This window comes from Marmota monax, unplaced genomic scaffold, assembly GCF_021218885.2.
Source record: "Marmota monax isolate L192 unplaced genomic scaffold, Marmota_monax_Labrador192_F-V1.1 WCK01_AAM20220418_F8-fsc00003, whole genome shotgun sequence".
NCBI classification, from domain to species: Eukaryota; Metazoa; Chordata; class Mammalia; order Rodentia; family Sciuridae; genus Marmota; species Marmota monax.
In genome coordinates this window covers 19,753,793-19,775,813 of record NW_026694084.1, presented here as the reverse complement: position 1 = coordinate 19,775,813, position 22,021 = coordinate 19,753,793, and the positions used below count along the sequence as shown (strand labels likewise).

At 32.3% G+C, this 22,021-nt stretch overlaps 1 protein-coding gene across 6 annotated transcripts in view; it reads left to right on the top strand.

Annotated features, from left to right (window-relative positions):
* Positions 1 to 22,021, top strand: part of Csmd3 (CUB and Sushi multiple domains 3) — a 1,151,628-nt gene that overhangs the window by 287,789 nt on the left and 841,818 nt on the right. For all 6 annotated transcript variants that reach the window (XM_046464911.2, XM_058585685.1, XM_058585684.1 and 3 more), the window contains one exon: positions 13,164 to 13,371. In XM_046464911.2, coding sequence (XP_046320867.1) covers positions 13,164 to 13,371 — 208 coding nt within the window. The remainder of the gene's footprint in view (positions 1 to 13,163; positions 13,372 to 22,021) is intronic.

The following is a 22,021-nucleotide window of genomic DNA, read 5'->3' as shown; positions in this document are numbered from 1 at the left end:
TGGAAAATGATGGAACCTAGATAAGTGATCAGCAAATAATACATAGAGAAAGGCTTATATATAAAGTTAATAGCATAGTCACTGTCACAAAAAATAATACTCAAATATGTTGCTACTATTAATTCTATTACTCATTGCTTCCATCTTCAAAGATTGGAAAAATAAATACAATATAAATATAATAACTGTTTTAATCATTTTTAAAATGAATAATGAAGTTAAGCATGTTGTTTTCTTTCTCAATAAAAATAATTTGCACCTTATACTGGGAATAATAAAATCAAAGAGTTATTAAGTTCAAATTGGAGAAAAGAAATACTGTAATTTCATAAGGAATCATTCACTATCCTTTTAAAAGTCAATGACACCCTCCAAAGTATTTTTTATTCAATATTGTTTAAGAAAGATACTTTGGCCACCTATTAGGTAACAAGTATATGAGCATTGAAGATAATGGTGAGAAGAATAAACATTGTTTCTGTCCACAGTGGGTTAATTTTTATTGTTTATTTATTTATTTACTTATTTTTATTAGTTACACATGACAGTACAATGATCTTGACATATTATACATTTGAATCAAATGGGTATAATTTCTCATTTTTCTGAGAGTACAGGTTGCAGAATCACATTAGTTATACAGTCACATATATACATACAGCAATACTAGTGTCTATTTTATTCTGCTGTCCTTCCTATGCCCCTTTTCCCTCCCTTCCCATCACTTCTCTCTATCCAATCTAATGTGACACACTTCTTTTCCCCCCACATCATCATACATGTATTTTGTATAATGATGAGGGTCTCCTCCCATCTTTCGTACAATTCCCCTTCTCCCTCCCTTTCCCTCCCACCTCTCTTCCCTATTTAGTGGTAATCTTCTTCTCATGCTCTTCCTCCCTATCCCATCTTTCCGTAAAATAAATTGACAGATTTGCACAAAATTTCAGTTTGCCATTTTCAATTACACTAACCTCATCAAATTTTAGATATGACTGTATGAGATTTATAAAAATAAACAAAAATCATGAGTTATCATCTAATTTGTTGGCATATGAAGCAGAACAGGGAGAAATATACTCAATCATATATCAAAAATAAATTCTAAATTGGGAATTACTTATTCCTGGGAAATTAAATTCTCTTGACATAATGAATTCCAATGGGAGTGAATTCTCTTTCTATATAACTAACATCTCATTCATTACTAATAAAAAACCCTTGATATCCAATTGTCTAATTCAATAAAGATTTATTAACCATTGATGGTTGTATGACCCACTTTGATCTTGTAGTTATTGTCAGCTACTATTAGTGCCATTTTAGTGAGAGGTGTATGAATTAAGATCATTTAAAATCATAGTAAGGACATTTATTTTCTCCCAAACCCAACTGCAAACAGGAAAGTATGTATAACATGATACGATTTTTACTTTGAAAAGACTGTCTAGGCTTCCCTTTAGAGAATAAATTATAATTAATGGCTTAGTTTAATGTGGCTTCTATAAGAAAATGCCATAAATAGAGTACCTATGAACCACAGAATTTTATTTCTCATACTTTTGTAAGCTGGGAAATCTATAACCAAGATGCCAACAGATACAATGTTTGGTACTAAGTTGCTTTCTGGTACCTAGTTGGTACTTTCTTGCTGTGTCCACACATAATGGAAATGCCAACAAAGCACCTTTGGATCTAATTCTATCCAAGAGGCCCTGCCCTCACAAACCAGTGTTCTCTCAAAGTATATTCAACTCATCCCAATAGCTCCAAAAGTTTTAACTCAATCTAGCATCAACTCAAAATCCTAAGTCCAGAGTGACATCTAAGTATCACCTAATCAGGTAGAGATGAGATTCAAGGTACTACTTATTCTGAGGCAAATTGCTTTTTGTGTACATAAGAAATCAAAATCAAACTTATTATGTGCTTCCAAAATATAATGGTGGGGCAGACTTTAGATACATCCCCATTCAAAAAAGGAGAATATGAAAGAAAAAAAAAAGGGGTAAAAGTCCCAAGTAAGACTGAAACCTAAGGCAAATAACAATAAATCTTAAGGCTGGAGAATTCTAACTTAAATCATTTCTCTAGTATTTTACTGTAATTATTCAAGAGAAGCCGAGCTACATCTTTCAAACTTTGCTTTGAAATTCCTGTATTAAAATATCATATATCACAAATTCTACCCTCCACAAAACACTAGTATATGAACATACATCAGTCAAAATATTTTGCCAATTTACAAAAATCAGTTTTCCTTGAGTTTTCAAAAATTTGTTCCTTATCTCCAGCTGAGGCCTCATCAGAATGGCCTTCACTATCCATATTTCTACCAAAATTCTGTTTATGACTATGTAGATATTCTCTAAAAAGACTGAAGTTTTCCTGTTGTTCTCTTTTTCTCTTTCTGGAATCTCTCCAGAATTGCCCTTAATGCTAAATTCCTGGTAATGTAGGCTTTTTTAGCATGCATTTCAAAACTCTTCCACCCTTTATTCATTACTTAGTTCCAAAGCTGTTTTGATATTTTTTGCATATTTGTTAAAGTAGCATACTCATTTTTCTCTGGAGTTTTCTGCCTTAATCCATGCAAGCAATTATTTCTCACAATTCTGGAGGCAGAAAATCCAAGATAAAGGCACTGGCAGATTCAGTGGCTGGTGAAGGCCCACTCTTTGATTCTTTGTCTGTGCCTTCTTGCCAGGTCCTCAGATGGTGAAAGGGGTAAACAACTCCCTCATGCATATTTTATAAGAGCACTACTCTTAAGGATTTTGCCCTCAAGACTTAATTACCTCCAACAGGGCTCCATTCCCTAACTCCATTGCCATAAAGGACAGTATTTCAACATATGAATTTTGGGGAGACAATAGCATGGGACTAGAGAAAGACTGAAGGCATGGTCTAGTCATTCCTAGGACAAAAGAGGATTTCAAAAGATTAGCTTCAGGGCATCATCCTATTTGCTTTTGTGTTGGAGATATGGAATCTTGCTGAGGAAATAGAGCAATAAGCTCATACTGTTGCTTCTGACAATATTTTCAGTCAGTCTCAAGTTTCCTGTGTCTAACTGCTAATTTTTTTTTTTTTCTGTTTTACTTGTCCTTAGCCACTGCATCAAACTTCTAAAGTTTCTGGGAGTCTCAATCAAATGAGAATCAAAAACTCTGCCCACTAAAACTTATGTAATCAATAATTTGAAATGAACTAAGATTTTGGAAGAGAAAGTTGCTATTAAAACAAGTTTGTACATTTTGTATATATTCAAGATTTATTTTAAGCAGTTGAATGAGCAGTTAAGAGCATCCAACTGAATGACACAAATTGGATCCTCATTACTATACCTTGAGGATAGCTTAAATAAAGAAAGTAGTTATCACCATGGCAAAAAGCGTATTGTTGAACAATGGAAGCCTTCAAAACACTAATGCTAACATTTCTCACAGAAAAAGAGAAAGCAAAAAGGTAAAATGGATAAGAAGAGCTAGATACATATAAAGGTAGTCAAGATGAATTACAAACAAAGCCAAAGGGAGATTTCTCAAAGAAATGAGATAATCAGAATTTCAAATGTTATGGAGAGGTTCAATTAAAAAAGAAAAAACAGTGGAAAAGTATGTGTTCAATAGAAATTATTGATGATCTTAAGAAAAGGATTTTAATAAAAAGTTTTACAAAAAGCAAGGTTGTAGACAATTAAGGGACCAATGGGAAGTAAATGGATAGAAACAAACAAAAATAAATATTAAGAGATTTGAAAAAGGAAAATGAAATATATGCTGTTAGGGAAATAAAAAAGTTCAAGACATCAAAAAGTTCTTAAATGACTAACTCCCTGTTGCTAAATAACAATAGGATTTTCCAATTATTCTGTTCTTCTTAAAAAGTTTCTTACTTACAAAATACAAAATGTTTTCAGAATACATTTGACAACTCGCCTCATTCTTCTACTTTATTTTGGCTTTTTGCTTCATTTATTTTGCAATTCCTATGTTTTTCAAGAATTATATTGAGGTTCTGTTATAGTGTATTTTGTGATAGCGCAGAAATCAGGATATCATCTATTTTTTAAATATTTTTTTTTTAGTTTTAGATGGACAGAACACCTTTATTTCATTTGTCTTTATTTTTATGTGGTGCTAGGCAAGTGCTCTACCACTGAGCCATGACCTCCGCCAGGATATCATCTATTAATTAGTTTAAATAATTATATTTAATTATTTATTTAGTTCATATTTTACTAATTAAATTCATGCGGAGTTCCTGATATATATCATTTTTAAATATATATATATATCATATATATATATATATATATATATATATCCATTAACAAAAGGGACATAATCACTGCTTGTATGACCTCTAAAGTCTAGAGGGAAATAGATTTTAAATTCTCAGGCTGACAAAAAGAATCTGCCATTGTCAATATTTTGTCTCTGATGTTGCCCAAGCCCACAACATCCAGAGAGCAAGAGAAGGAAGAAGGATAATCTTTTAGAAGGTTTATACGACAAAGTTTGCAGTTCTATATTAGTGTTCTGACATCTGTCTGAATACAGTTACATGCCCTCACCTAGATGTGAAGATCACTGAAGAAGTTTGCCCTGGCTGAGTACCTACCTTCCATCAATAACGTCATTCACAGCTGGAATAGAAACATGACTTCTGGGGCTCAGTTTGTTGTCTCCACTAAACCAAGAAACAGAAGGAGACACACCACGCATGCGCATATATATATGTGTGTGTGTGTGTGTGTGTGTGTATATATACACACACACACACACACACAAACTGTGACTTATATCTGAGGGTTTTTCATTTTCACCAAATTTGGAAATATTTTCAACATTAATATTCAAAAAGTATTTTTTTCTTTCATAAACAGATACTTATTGATCTAAGCAATACTTTCAAAACTGCAAAGAACAAGACCATGGTGAGATATCTATCTATCTATCTAATTAGATAGATCTCTATCTATAGAGAGATAGATAGATAGATAGATATTCTTCTAAGATTATGCCATAATGGAAAAGAAAAATAAATCTTTCACATAATATCTGTTATAATGTCATATTTATAAAATCTATATATACATGTGATAATAGTAGGATAATAGTAGGGTCTACTTTAATATTTTGGAGTAAAAATGAGGTCACACATACTAATTTTTCAAGATAAAAATCAAATAAAATTCTGTTTCCTCCTACCCCATAGGCTTTTCAGAACTTTAAGATTAATCTTAAAGTTAATCTGTTTGGTCCTTATTTTTTTTTATTCCTTCCATTCTTTTTACTTCATTTTGTATAGTTTCCATTTCCATGTATTTAAGTTTGTTATCTTTTTATCTTTGCTACTTTCTAGTCTGCTATAAGAGCCATTTAGCATTTTAAAATTTTCTATTACCAAATTTGCCATCTTTTAATGTTTCATTTGATTATCTTTTCTATTTTTCTCTCTTTTTTTCATTATCTTAGCTGTGCTTTGTTTTTCTATGAATAAATACACAGTAAACATGGTAGGCTTTGCAAGTTACATATGGCCTGTAACATGTATGCATCTTTTATTTTGATTTGTCTTTCATTTGTTTTCATATAATCCTTTAAAAATGTATAAACTATCCTTAGGTTAGAGGTGATGAAAAAAGTAATACAGCCTGGAATATATTTTGCTAACCCTTGTTATAGTTGTTTAATATATTAATGGTATCTATTATGAAGTGTTTATCTTCTAATTGCATCATCTCTGTATTTTTGGTATTATTCTAATGATTCTCTCAACTATTAGTCATATCTTTGTTTTTTGACTTGAGTAGTAATTTTTAGTATATGTTGAACATTGTGAATTTTAAGTTATTGAATGTCATATTTTGTTATCTTCCATTAAATAATGTTGAACTTTCTTCTGATGTGTAGTAAAGTTACTTTTGATCAGTTTGTGTTTTTAAGGTTTATTTTTTAAGCATTATTAGGAAGTTTTAGAGTAGCCTTTATTCTAGGCACACTTTACCCTTATGCTGAGGTTCATCCCTCCTGAAACTTCTAGTGTATACTCTAATTACATAAAGACACCTCTCTACCTTATCTGGCAGTACTTGAACAATTTCCAATGTATTTTTCTAGAAATATTCAGCTTACAGATTTCTAGTCTCTTTGCCGTATTTCATGGAATTTCACCCATTTATGTGAACTTCTTACTATTTGGCAAATACTGTGAGATCTCCATGCAGAGTTTTTCTTTCTTTCTTTTCCTGCAGAGCTTCCTTTCCTCTGGAATTTGCCTCAAGACTTATAGAGACCTCGTGTTCCCTAAACTCTTCTATACAGTCCTGGGAAACATTCATGTTTTTATTATCCCATTCCTTGTTCTATGTTCTAGAATATGTTTCCAGAGAATAAGGCAGGAAATCACAGGGCTCTTCCTCTTTTTCCTCCTGTCTGAGACCATAGTTCTGCATAACCCTGGTCTCATATTTGATAAAGAGGGTTTTTAAAAAATGATTTGTTCAGTTTTAATATTTTTGAAGGCAATAATATAATTTTATTTGCTAATGCTGTCATGTAAGCTACTTCAATTTAAATTATTTAGCCAAATCTTCAAATAATTTAAACTTGATTGACTGATGCTTCTATATTTTCTTATTTAGAGATTCTGAGAAATATTTAAAGCTGAAGGTAAATACCCACTTCCACATATTTATTAAAACCTTTCCTCAGTGCACTCTCTTATTTTTTTAACATGTGTCTTCAGAAGGTAAATGGAAATTAATTAGGGTGTTTGCTTAAAAGTATATTTACATAATCAAGGATAAATCTACAGTGCTGAGAGGCCATTATATAGTATACTAAGTTTTCTCTGAGGTATTCTTCTCAGGAAATAATAAATATATGTCATTGACCAATTATATAAATATTTTTCTCTTTAACTTCATCTGTTTTAGCATGAAAGGAGTATAGAAGCTGGATTGAGAAATTAAAATGCTGAGAAACCTTAATTTTTCTTCATTATTATCAAAAATCTACTTTATCTTTCTTTAAAAGTTGAAAAATATATGTTGTGCCTTGGCAAATGAATCTAGCAATCTAGAAGATATGCTATTCATTGGCTTGATTTTCTTTTCTTTGAGGTAAAAAGCTTAAAATTTCACAAGATTGAATTACTACATATCAATGAGGAGAGTTATAACAAAATGAACTACTGTGCTCTCTCTCTCTCTCTCTCTCTCTCTCTATATATATATATAATATACATTAATATATAAATATACTGATATAACATATACTATATATAAATATATTAATATATTATATTTTACATATAATGCAATAGCTAATTAATAACAGTGTAATTTTTAAGTAGCATGTTTAGTTAAGAGACACAGCAATGATGCCAGTCTTGGGAGGGAAAAGAAAGCTCCACACAGATGTCACTTTCACATGAATGGAGCAGCTGAAAGTTTGAGATTTAAACAACAGAGATTTGTAGAAAAATGTCCCATGAAAAAGTTTGAGATTGGATTGAATGTGTAGCACTGTGGAATTGACCAAGTGTACTCATCTCCTACAATTTACATTCCTTTCTCTTTAGTGACAAACAAACTTATTTCCTGTGACCCACCTCCCAACCCAAAGCTATTTCAAAAAAAAAAAAAAAAAAAAGCTAATAGTAGGGCAGAGCACAGTATGAGATCAGTATCTGAAAAGATGTGTTACAGAAAACTGTTTTAGGAGATTTTTGAAACCACATTCATTTTTTTAATAGATATGCTTTAGAGAAGTTCCAATTTATATCACCTTAAATGAAATGTGTGGCCTAAAGCCAAAACAAGGTCACTTAGTTTCAGTATCTAAGTGTCACAGAGATTAAAAATTTAATTGTAAGAAAAAACACAATTGTGGAAAATATAAAACTAGTTTTTTAAGTCTTTGCACTAGAATACAACTAATTTTCATTTCATTTCATCCTGCTTTGAAAATAGAAATTAAATAGCACTGCTTACCAAATTTATATACATTCAGCTATTTTAAAATATTAAAGCAGGAAATATTTGATCATCAATTTATAATTAAACATAGATTTAATAGCATGTTAAATTCAGCAATTATACTTTGTAACCAATAGATTTGAGGACATTAAGAAATTAAGAGATAATTGATAATATTTCCCCAGAAAATTGGAAAAATGATGAATTTTTCCCTAATTGAAAGTCCACACTGTTATCATCAATTCCATTGGCTGAGTTGGTGCTTTTTTTCATGTTTTATAACAGACATACTTTAAAAACTTTTTAACAAGCATATTGCCAACATCTAGATTATCTATGGGTGCATAGATATACATATTTATGAAAGATTAGCCCACTTGAAATGTCACAACCTGTAATACTGCTCTCAGAACAAGAGTAGGGCAAAATCAACATTTTATTATCCACTGTACTTTCTACATGTTAAGTAACAATATTTTTCAGCCATAATTAATTGAGTTAACCTCAATTTATTTAATAGTATTGCTTTGCCATTTTAGATGAAAACAAACAAACAAACAAAAACATTGTTCTTAGTGACCTAAGAGGACATACTAATTTATTTTGCCAGGATGCTATTTCTTCTACCATGACTATAAATACCATACTAATCCTCTGAAAGTACTAAGATATAAATATCTTAATTTAATTGAATAAAAAATAGATGGTTTATCTTTAGGAAGCAATAAATCATGAAAGAATTTCTGGATTCTTAATTCAGCCCCCTAAACTGCATCAACTCTGGCTTCCTTCCTCTCTCATCTCATAGTGCAGCCAAATAATCTTTTCAAAACCCACAAGTAATCATGTCATCTCTCTACTGAAAACCCTTAGATAATTTTCTACTGCCCTGAATCATTTCCATCATATTATCAGAAGGATCTTCCAAAGTCTAACCCTCAGTTGTCCTTATAATTTCATTTCACAGACTTTAGTACCCAGGCCCTTTTATTTCTCAGGTTAAGTGTTAGTGAAACTGATGGAACACACTTCTCTCTGCTTCTCATCCAGTTAGTGCTTACTATCTTGCTTTGAGCTACAAATCTAGTATCTGTTCCCTAGGAAATTTTTTTCCTAAATTCTGTAATTAGTTTCAAAGCCCTCAAATTTATGATGTGGAGTTTCACTGGTTATGCATTCATACATGATCATAGGAAAGTTATGTCCAATTCAATCTACTATCTTTCCTAATATCATTCCCCTCTCTTCCCTTCATTCTCCTTTGTCTAATCCAGTAAACTTCTATTTTTCCCTCAGCATCTGCCAGAAATGCAATTCTATGTATTTATTTTGTCATTTGCTTAGTGTTTGACTAACCACTAGGCAAAATATTCCTTAAGCACAAGGGTTATGGTAACTTTTGATCATAATATTAGCTAGACATACTAATATTGTTTCTCCTGGCACTTGGTACATCTCAAGGAATACTTTTAAACCAGTGACCAAATAAACTTAAAAGTTCCCAAAAAGTTTTTACAAATAATCAATATGATCCAATGTGTGTGTTGAATCTCTTCAGAAATATCTTTACGGAAAAATCTTCTGTGAACCTGGCTCTTCCTTTGAATTGACACATGGAAGATGTTGCAGACAAAGTTAACAAATATATAAATCTTAACAAACAAATAAAACAGAGGCCAAGACAGAAGATATTGAAAGAATAAAGATTTGTATCCTATATTTTTTAACAGAAATAAAGAAATTGGTACTTAGTAGTGGATTCAAGAGTTCCATGGTATTTCTAAGGCTGCTTTTATTTGTTCTAACTCTGCTGTAAAATGTTTTTAGAAACTAAATATTTAAATATATATCCTGCTATAGGAGTTCATGATTACAGAAAAAAGTATTGTTTTTGCAGATATTGTATTTATAAGACCAAATCACAATACAAAGTTTTTTATATCCAAGATCAGCCACCAACCCAAAAAGTTCTGTAGGAAACTACCTATTTCACAATTTTTTGAAACAATGATTCTATAATTCACCCTGTTGTAATAAAGAGACTAGACAGAAAGGCGGAACACAGAACATACAAGAATTGGCATGAGCACTGGTTTGATTACTGGAGGAACTGAGTCTTCATATTTGTTGACAAATGAAAGTCATATTTTGAGGTAGAAATTATTTTGTTGTACAACTAGGATTTCCTTGAAGTGAGGTGTTTTGTGACTTGCTCTACATACCTTTTCAGAATTTTAGGGTGATTTCTCTCTAGATGTGAGTTTAGAATGGGGAAACTCTGAGAAATCATGTATAGAACTGATTTATATGCTCTGACACTTGGATTATGCAATGTTATTAAAAGCATTCCCCAAAACCCAAAGGTTGAATGTCTCCCCTGACATGTGGATGCTAACACACAATAAGGGGGAAGAGGAGGGAAGAACAGAAGTTCATTGGATTAGACAAAGGGGAATGAAGAAAAGGGAGAGAAAATGATATTAGAAAAGATAATAGAACAAATTGGACATAATTTTCATATGATCATGTATGAACACCCGACCAGTGAAACTCCACATCATGTACAACTGCAAAAATGGGATCCTAATTAGAATAAGTTATACTCCATGTATGTATAATATTTCAAAATACACACTACTATTGTGTATATCTAAAAAAAACAAATATTTTTTAAAAAAATTGCTGAAATACTTAAATGTTTAACAAATTCAGAGGGATCCATCTTGGAAGAACTTCATCCCACAGAGAATAAATATAAGGGCATGTTTTCATTTAATCAAATGCAGGAGTTCTGCAAGGTAGTTCTGTATTGGCATTGTGTTAGATCTTTCTCCACCTGGAAGGGTGAGAAAACATTGTATGGAAATGTGCTACTCTATACTTCTGGTATGAGAAAGGAATTTCAGCAGGCAGCCAAAGAGACATACTCAAAGCAAGAAAACTAATGGGGATATGTCTGAGAATCCCATGAAAGGTCCCTGAGCAAAAAAAAAAAAAACTATCTTTATTTAATCATCTGGTACCTGGTGTGAAACCAGTGACAGGGGAATAAAGGATTCATGTCACCAGATCATTTCTACCTGCAATCTCAGGAGGATCACAGGGAGCTCCCAGAGGAGGATAAACAGAAATTTTAGCAGGGAAAATAGGAAGAAGATACTACTCTTCTCTATGTCACCAAGCCCAAGCTAGGGAGAGCAAAAAAAAACTTAATGAAAATGAAGTTAATTTCTTCATGAGTACACAGTACTGGACAAATTAATTGGTAAACTGAATTTTTAATTTAACTATTTTTTTAAAAATTGACAGAATCGTATGTATTTATTTATACTGAAACACAGTCATGGGCTGTGTAGTGAATATATATATATATATATATATATATATATATATATAGTGTGTGTGTGTGTGTGAGAGAGAGAGAGAGAGAGAGAGAGAGAGAGAGAGAGAGAATGCTAGTCCCAAAAGATTATACCACCTAATGACATAAAAATCATTTTAATTGTTCTGAGTACATGATACAAAATGATAAAATCATTATTTCTCAGAACATATTCCCATCATCAAGCAATATGTGACTGTGTATATATCTTGTGGAATGTTATAAATTACATACTTAACAATTTTTGTGGTAAGAATACTTCAAATATTCTCTTTAAGCCAGAAGAATTTTTTCTTTAACCTGAGTATGAATCAATATTATGTGTCTGCCTCAACTTTTATTTAGAGGCAGGAAAGTAAATAGTTTCACAGGACTGGTTTAAATAGATTTTGGACCAGTTTCACTATGAATGTATATTGTTGTAATATTTTATTCCCAAAGTAGTATTTAACTTTGGTGTTGACACTGAGGAGGCAAAGAAGTGATTTGTGTTTGAGGGTAGGGAATGGCAGGACAAGTTTACCGGAAGGCTAAGGTACATTATGGTTTCTTAGAAGAAGACAATTGTATGAATATGCTACATGGTTTAGACAGGACTACTAGTTCATTTTAAGTATCTAACATACTTTAAAAATAGGACACGTGATAAAAATATAAAGGTATACACCATATTTTCAATAATATGTATTAAAAGTTAAATATATTTAAAGGAAATACATTTATGCTTTCAATTTATGAATTTATATTTAAATAAATAAAGAGTGAAGTCGCAAAAAAGCTAATGCAATTTGTTACATAAAATATAGCAATAAAGTTTTTCTCAGTAACAAAGTATTGTGTTACTCCTGGCCTATTGGAGTTAATGAGAAAGATGTTCCCCTTCCCTATTTACAAAGATTCCAGAATTATCCATCATATCAAATAAAAATTGGTCATTAGGAACAAAAATTTTCCTTCAAATAACTTTGAATTAAAGGGATTCCCTGAGTAGTCAAAGCAACAACATAAATCATGATAGAATTTATTATACAAGCAAACTTGTTACCTATTAGATTGGTTGGCCTAAATGGTGTTACAGTGAAGCAAATGCTATAATTTTAATTCCTTTAGGAATCATAGGACTAAATGTAAGGTATATGAAAGATTATATATGATATTATATATGCATATATCATATGAATGTTTAGTTTAAAAATTACACTGTTTTGTGAATTGTAGAGAATATATTCCTGAAGATATATTTGTAAATGTGTTCTTTCTCTTTAATTAAAGTATCCTGGGTATGTGATGTAATTTATTTTGAATTGCAAGCCCATAAACATTTTTCAATAACTTTTGAAACATACCCCTGACACACTATATTATATTCTTCCTTAAATCATGTCTTTAATTTGTATGTATTTATATTATAAAATAAAAAGTTTTGCCATCAACGACATGCACAAATGATTACGGATGTCTCATCACAGACATAAACATATTTCTCTATTTTCCTCACTTTGTCACTTAAATATGAAATTTGTGTTCTATCATCCTGAGACCTAATTTTGGAGTATGCATTTTCACTTATCTTCTTTGATATTTCAGCCAATGGTTACAAAAATTGTTCGTGTATAATTTATATATATGATTACAAATTTCTTCATAAGCCTTTCATTTAATCTGTTAGTATATTATGCACTTGATATCACAATATTTGGACTATTGTTTTTATCTGAAAATGTAGAGTTGCCTTAATTACATTTTCCTTTAATAACTTAAAATTGAAATTTTTGCTATTGTTTTCAACAGCTGAAGATGCTTGTGGAGGAACAATGAGAGGATCCAGTGGTATCATTTCCAGCCCTAGTTTTCCTAATGAATACCATAATAATGCAGATTGTACTTGGACCATCGTGGCAGAGCCTGGGGACACAATTTCACTAATATTTACTGATTTCCAAATGGAGGAAAAATATGATTACTTAGAAATAGAAGGTTCTGAGCCACCTACAATATGGTAAGTAGACAGTTTCTATTAACTTAGCATTGGTGTCATTGTCTAAAGCAAACTGCAGAACAAAAAATTATCCTTGGTTCGTTGGCTTAAATACTTAAAAGATCACATAGCTATAGGAGTGTTATAAGGAACAGTTGTCAGATCTGAGAGATGTTTTTGAGGACTAAGGTACTGAAATAACAGATTGAAAATTTGAAACATGGAACTTTTCGTCAGTATTATTTTATCAGTCAATGAAAAGAAATCTATGAATTGACCACAATTTAAGGAAATAAAAGTTCCTCCTGTTGTCATAGACAGTTGTGTTCTTTAGCATGCTAGTCCATCCTTGGTGGTCCCTTTTAAATTAGGTGAATAGTCTTGGAATTAATTTGTCTTTGTTTATGTAGGTAGATCATTTATATATCTTGTTATCTGATGGCAAAAATTTAAAGACGCTCATGTGTTGAGCACCGTCTATTTCTTTTAAGACTTGAGTCATGGTCCAATGAAAACTGAAGAGTATTCAAAACATGGTTTTAGGGAATAATGTTTTTTTAATAAGATGTTTATACTAATTTTTAGATATTTATCTTTTGATATCATTGACCAGATTATGAGACCATAATTGAGTAAAAGAATTATATCATGGGTAGAGTGAAGACATAGGTAAACACAAGACTAAGGAGGACCTTTTAAAGCTTGCTTAAGAATGGTAGAAATTTATTCAAACATGAAGAAGTTTGAATTTTTAAATGATTACTGATACTGAAGTGAAGAGTTTGATTTGAAGTGGGGCACGATTAGTATAAGACCATTTAAGAAGTGATTGCAGTAATCCAAGAAAAGATCACAGCAGCTTGGATTAGGGTTCTATTAATGAAATGAAGAATTAGACAGAGTTGAGAGATAAGTAGGAGATATCATCAAAAGTGGAATGGGGAGTGACAATGAAGGTAGTGTTATCTTCATTACAATAAAACCTGATTTTCTGACTTCACCAAATTGTGAAGGCAATAGTCATTATTGGTGAATTTGAAAATATTGATGGGAAATCCAGTTTGGAGCGGGACCCCTGTGAATATTGAGATTTGATTTGGATACACATAGTTTCAAGTTTCTTGGAGACATGCTACTAATGCTCTATCTTTATGATTCAGAAACTTAAAAGAGTGTAAGAATGAGAATGATGTTAAATGAAGAAATAGGCACAATAAATTTGGCTAGATAAAGACATGATGGCATGAGAAGACAAGCGGAAGTACTCAGAGTCAGTAAACTAATATCAACAACATACAAAGCCCAGGCTTAGAAGGATGATCCTGCAAAAAGACAGAGTAAAATGCATTCAGTTAGGAGAAACTGTTAAGGGAAAGAAATCACACAGACAAGGGAAGAAAAGTGTGAAGAAGGAAAGTAGACACACTTGTTAACTGCTGCTGAAAGGACAGTAAGTAAATGTTAAAAAAAATGAATTTGGCTCTGTTTCAGGTAATGCAATTTCCATCATCAAACTTCCTATCTTTTAATAGGACAAAAGTGACACAAATAGCCATATCCAGCCGTTTCACCTTCTACCTTCAGTCTTCAATTCTCAGTTATGTATCTTTACCTCTTTTCATGCTAAATTTTATTACAGAGTTCAATGAAACCCAGCAGAATTCTGGTTTCAAATGTCACAAAATTTAAAAATTATTTAAAAATATTTTATAGTGATTCATATTCTATTCATATCAAGAGGGATGATAATACCATGAATGTTCCAAAAATGTATAATACATATAATTATAATATTCCTAATATATATGATGCCATTAAAACAGCAATTTTTAAACTTGGAAAATATTTTACTAATAGATACAATGAAGAAATTAGAAACACTGTTTTGTAGTACTAGTTTCTTTGGTACCCCTGAACTCCAGAAAATAAATCTAATGCTCTTATCCCTATTTACGTTCATATAGTCACTTTCTCATTTCACATGAAATGTTCTTAGTAATTTTTTAATGTTTTTTTGTCAATATGCAATATGGATTGTCCAGTAATAGCAGCAGATCCACAAGTTTCTTCTTTTTCCATTTAATAATTTAAATGACACTGAGCCAATTTTATTTATTTCCCTCTTTCTCAGGAAGAAAATAGCAACCAAGAAATTCAGAGTTTCATTGTCACTTTCAATTTATTATAGTAAATGCTTAGGTAGACTTGTTAAAAGATTTGTTTATGGTAAATCAAAAATAAGTTCATTTGGCATGGTTCAAGAAAGTGATACAAATGTTTTAAAGTTGTATTTCTATAAATGCCAATTAAAAAAACAGTGTCAGTAAAATAATCACATTTTATTCACTCACTTAAATATGATAAAATAGCATTCCTTTTAAATTGCATTAGTTACAAATTGATATACAAAATAATCTATGAATAATTAAAGCAAGGGGCTGGGGTTGTGGTTCAGTGGTAGAGCACTCGTCTAGCACGTGCAAGGCCCTGGGTTCAATCCTTGGCACCACATAAAAATAAATAAATAAATGTATTGTGTCCGACTTCAACTGAAAAATAAGTATAAAAAAACTAATTAAAGTAAAACTTTTATATCTAATTCTGGCCCTCTATTCCTTTTATATTCTTTAATGTTCTCACACCATTGTAAAGATATGGTCATCAAAATGACAATATATTTCAGGAGGCATTATGTTAAGGGTTCTTCCTTATAAGTATGCACTGTTCACATCACATTTTCAATTTGTAGTAGAATTCAAAAGAAAAATGTGAACAAGGAGACATTCATGTTCTTTTGATTAAAATTACAAATGGTTTCATTGACTTTAGATCTTTCATTCAGAGACCACAAACTTGCCAGTAGTTATTCTATGTTATGCTTTTGCTCTGAAGTTCAGTTAAGTAAGGTTTAATGTAGCCTTAGTTTGACTCTAGCAACAGACTAAACCAGCCCAATAATCATGCTTCACAAAAGATAATAACAGCCTGCTAATGGCTCACTTCCATGCTATATATGATCAAACAAAAGGTTCTTGTTTATTATAAAATGGTTAGTGGTATCATAGCATGACCCAGTAGGAATGCAATAAATCCCCATAGTTATCATTAAATGTTAAAAACTTTATTATACTTAGTTGTCAACTCATTCTACTATAGTGAAATGAAAAATGACAAGACATAAATGTGTGCATACTGGTTTTAGCTTTGACTGTTTTATCATAGACGGCAATGAATTAGTCATGTCACCTCCATAGATCTGAGGTTTCCCCACCTGTGACATTCAAAGCTTCTCTTAAATCTAACATTGTGTGGCATTATCTGCTCAAGTACTATGGCAGGGGAAAAAAAGGTTAAAACTAATTACATTAACAAAGCTCTGGATGCAAAAGTGTAGTGTATTTTGTTTAAAATTATCTCCTAAGACTGGGCATGATGACACACACCTGTAATTCCAGTGGCTCAGGAGGCTGAGACAAGAAGATGGTGAGTTCAAAGTCAGCCTCAGAAATTATGAGGTACTTAGCAACTCAGAGAGACCCTGTCTCTAAATATAATATAAAATAGGGCTAAGGATGTGGTGCATCTGAGTTCAATCCCCAAACCCTCCCAAAAAATTATTTTCCAAGTTAATTTGTGTTCTTACTAGAATTTCATTTGTTTGGTGTTCATTCAAAAAATACTTATTGGTAAATCAACTATATACAAACATTGTTCTAAGTGCTTCCATAAATGAAGTAACAAAGAATCCTATTTATGTATAGCTTACAATCTGTCAAGGGAGAATAACAATAAACTTTTACTACATAAATAAGGTAAATGATACATACTGTAGAGAGACTGATAAGAAAATATGGATAGGCAGAACTAACATCATCAAAATGGCGATATTACCAAAAGTTCTCTATAGGTTTAATGCAATGCCAATCAAAATCCCAACGGCATTTCTTGTAGAAATAGAGAAAGCAATCATGAAATTCATATGGAAAAACAAAAGACCCAGAATAGCAAAAACAATGCTAAGCAGGAAGTGTGAATCAGGCGGTATAGCGATACCAGACTTCAAACTATACTACAGAGCAATAGTAACAAAAACAGCATGGTACTGGTACCAAAACAGGCGGGTGGACCAATGGTACAGAATAGAGGACACAGAAACCAATCCACAAAACTACAACTATCTTATATTTGATAAAGGGGCTAAAAGCATGCAATGGAGGAAGGATAGCATCTTCAACAAATGGTGCTGGGAAAACTGGAAATCCATATGCAACAAAATGAAACTGAATCCCTTTCTCTCGCCATGCACAAAAGTTAATTCAAAATGGATCAAGGAGCTTGATATCAAATCAGAGACACGCCGTCTGATAGAAGAAAAAGTTGGCTACGATCTACATACTGTGGGGTCGGGCTCCAAATTCCTCAATAGGACACCCATAGCACAAAAGTTAATAACTAGAATCAACAAATGGGACTTACTCAAACTAAGAAGTTTTTTCTCAGCAAAAGATACAATAAGAGAGGTAAATAGAGAGCCTACATCCTGGGAACAAATCTTTACTCCTCACACTTCAGATAGAGCCCTAATATCCAGAGTATACAAAGAACTCAAAAAATTAGACAATAAGAGAACAAACAACCCAATCAACAAATGGGCCAAGGACCTGAACAGACACTTCTCAGAGGAGGACATACAATCAATCAACAAGTACATGAAAAAATGCTCACCATCTCTAGCAGTCAGAGAAATGCAAATCAAAACCACCCTAAGATACCATCTCACTCCAGTTAGATTGGCAGCCATTATGAAGTCAAACAACAACAAGTGCTGGTGAGGATGTGGGGAAAAGGGTACACTTGTACATTGCTGGTGGGACTGCAAATTGGTGCAGCCAATTTGGAAAGCAGTATGGAGATTTCTTGGAAAGCTGGGAATGGAGCCACCATTTGACCCAGCTATTCCCCTTCTTGGTCTATTCCCTAAAGACCTAAAAAGAGCATGCTACAGGGACACTGCTACATCGATGTTCATAGCAGCACAATTCACAATAGCTAGACTGTGGAACCAACCTAGATGCCCTTCAATGGATGAATGGATAAAAAAAATGTGGCATTTATACACAATGGAGTATTACTCTGCATTAAAAAATGACAAAATCATAGAATTTACAGGGAAATGGATGGCATTAGAGCAGATTATGCTAAGTGAAGCTAGCCAATCCCTAAAAAACAAATGCCAAATGTCTTCTTTGATATAAGGAGAGTAACTAAAACAGAGTAGGGTCGAAGAGCATGAGAAGAAGATTAACATTAAACAGGGATGAGAGGTGGGAGGGAAAGGGAGAGAGAAGGGAAAATGCATGGAAATGGAAGGAGACCCTCAGAGTTATACATAAGTACATACAAGAGGAAGTGAGGGGAAGGGGAAAAATAATATAAGGGGGACAAACGAATGTCAGTAGAGGGAGCAGAGAGAGAAGAGGGGAGGGGAGGGGAGGGGAGGGGAGGGGAGAGGAGGGGAAGGGAGGGGAGGGGAGGGGGGATAGTAGAGGATAGGAAAGGCAGCAGAATACAACAGACACTAGTATGGCAATATGTAAATCAATGGATGTGTAACTGATGCGATTCTGCAATCTGTATATGGGGTAAAAATGGGAGCTCATAACCCACTTGAATCAAATTGTGAAATATGATATATCAAGAACTATGTAATGTTTTGAACAGCCAACAATAAAAAATTAAAAAAAAAGAAAATAAAAATGTGAGAAAAGTTGTACCCATTAAGTATGAAGAAAAGAAAAAAAAAAGAAAATAAAATTGGAAAAAAGTAAGACAGGAAAGAATGGTAGGAATATTGTGATGAGTGTGTAGCCTACATGATTGAGAAGTTGAGATTTGAAGAAAGTAAGGGAGACAGTCAAGTGAATATCTCAGCAATGAGAATTCCAGAAAAAGTATATCAGAGACATGTTTTGAGCACAGTAGTGGCATGATTGAATTTATCATTTAAAAAATTATTATGGATACTGTGGAGCAAACAAATTATAAGAAGGAAAGGAAAGGGATAGAGATTATTTGAAATATTTAGAATTTAGATAATAGTTAGAAATTATGATTATTGGAAAAGAAGTAGAAGCAGAGGTGATAAAATTTATTGGATTTTCAAGACACAAGTTGAGAGATTTTTCTTAATGAGATGTGTAATTGGAGAAGGAGAATAAATGGATAGTTCTAAGTGTTTTGACTTGAATAATTGAATAAAAATTACACTAACTAATTTTGGGAATGCTATTGATCAAATACTTCTTAAGATATCATCTGGAACATAATTTTGGACATGAATAGTTTGAGATGGCTAATAAATAATTAGGTACAGATTTCAAGGAGGTAGATGGATATGTCCTAGTTCAGAATCAAAAATGTGGGCTCGAGATCTAAAATTACAAGTGATTACTGCTACTAGTAGAAAACATTGTTAAATTTAAATAAAAGGAAAAAAAAATGGGTTGAGTTTGAAGTCATTTTAACACTAAAATGTAAGCAAAATTAGAATTAACCTGTAAAAGAGATTGAAAATTTGAGTAAAAGGTAAAGGTAGAAAAAGTAGATAGTGTGTTTTAGTAAGCTTTTTTTGTAACTATGATCAAAAGACCTGAGAAGAAAACACAGAAGAGGAAAAGTTCATTTGGGCTCACAGTTTCAGATTTCTCAGTTCATAGATGGCTAACTCCATAGCTCTGGGATCAAGGTGAGGCAGAAGAATATGATGACAGAAGAGCACAGCTGAAGAAATCAGCTCAGGACATGGTAACAAGAAAGCAGAGAGCTGTGCTCACCAGAGACAATTTATAAACCCCCAAGGCATGTCCCAGTCACCTACCTACTCCAGTCACACTCTACCTGCCTACAGTTACCACCCAGTTAATCCATCAGTGGATTGATCCACTGAGGGGGTTATAACCACCAGAATCTGATCATTTCACTTGTGAGCATTCTTGCATTTTTCTCACACATGAACTTTTCATGGATACCACATATGTAAATCATATGAATAAGGTCTTCTGGAAGCCAAATAAGAAAATACTGAGAATTTGACCAATTATGTAAGTGTGGATGATAAACTGATAATATAAGCTCTCAAACTAATCACTGGATTTAATGACTTGGAGGACATATGAACAGATAAAAGTAATTTTGTGGGTGACAGTTGAAGTGCTGTTAAGAGAGAAACTGAGAGGTGATATTGTAGGCAAATAATATAAATAAATCCTTCTGGAAATTTTACAAGCAAATAGATAAAGGAGGAAGTAAGGTCTAGAAAAACATTTTTGATTTTTATGTTTTTGTTAACTGGGAGTGAAAAAATTGGTTATAGAAAATGGGGAGTATAATTTGAGCAAAATGGAGAAACAGATATAATGAAATTAACCTTGCCTTTAAAAATCCAGTTGTGATAAAATGGGGAGAAAAAAAGTAACTAGAGAATGAGGCAGATGAAGATAGTGAAAGTTAAAAGATAATTTAGTCTGAAAGATCTGCACATAAAATCAAAAGGACTAATAAATTGGGTATAAAAGAAAAATAATAGGTTCGATGTTTAAGATGTAGTTGAAAATTAAGTAGGATTTCCACAAGAACATGTTCCGTAAGTGTGCCAGAATTATGACATATAGTTTAAAGTAGGAGTAAGAATTTGAAAGTCATGCTGAGTACGGTGGCACAACCTATAATCCAGTGGCTCAGGAGTCTGAGGCAAAGGATCATGAGTTCAAAGCCAGCCTCAGAAACTTAGTAAGGCCCTGTTTTAAAATAAAATATAAAAAGGGCTGGGAATGTGGCTTGGTGGTTACGTGTTTGTGGGTTCAATCTCCAGTACTGGAAAAAAAATTTCTATGTTGTAAAAAAATGAAGTATTGACTGGAGACAAGGGAATGAATGCAGTTTTCAATATCAGAATGTAATTGAAAAACGTATCACTCAGATTTTGATAGAGAAAAAGTGTGCAATCATTCAAATTAAGAAAGAATATGTATAATGTTTTTTTGTATTATATAAATTAGTTTGCATGTATATTTGTATTTTTTAGTTGTTTAAATTAATACTAAACATTTAGAATTATTCTGATAAATATAGTCAAAAATTTCTACTTAAGGCAAGCTACCACCTCAAGCGGGTTCTTCCATTTGTACAGATGCTATGGTTTCTTACCTCAAGAACATCATTACCCTAATTTTCTTAATTCTTTTCTACATCATCAATTTTTGCTTCCTGATTGATTAATCTTCAATTAGCTATAGCTTAGTTTATTTAATCATTTCTTTGTAATTGCCTTTTATAGAAGACCAATGACTTCTAGTGACTGATTTAATACTTACCTCAACTTAATTTATCTTCAACACTTGACTTTATGATTTCTTCTTTTTCTACACATCCGTCTGCATTGGTGACTTTGAAGTCCCTTTCTCCACATATTCCTATTACTTGCTGAATATGTGTTTTTGAACATTTTCTGTGTGGTTTTTCTTTCTTCATTCTTTCTATATATACTGGCATCTGCTCAGCTTTCTTCCGGTCTCTTGTTTCTTTTCTCTCTACTTTGGCATTTGCACAAATTCCCAAGGGTCAAAAATTTAAGACTTTGTAATTTTTCTTTACTAATATTCACTCTGTTCCT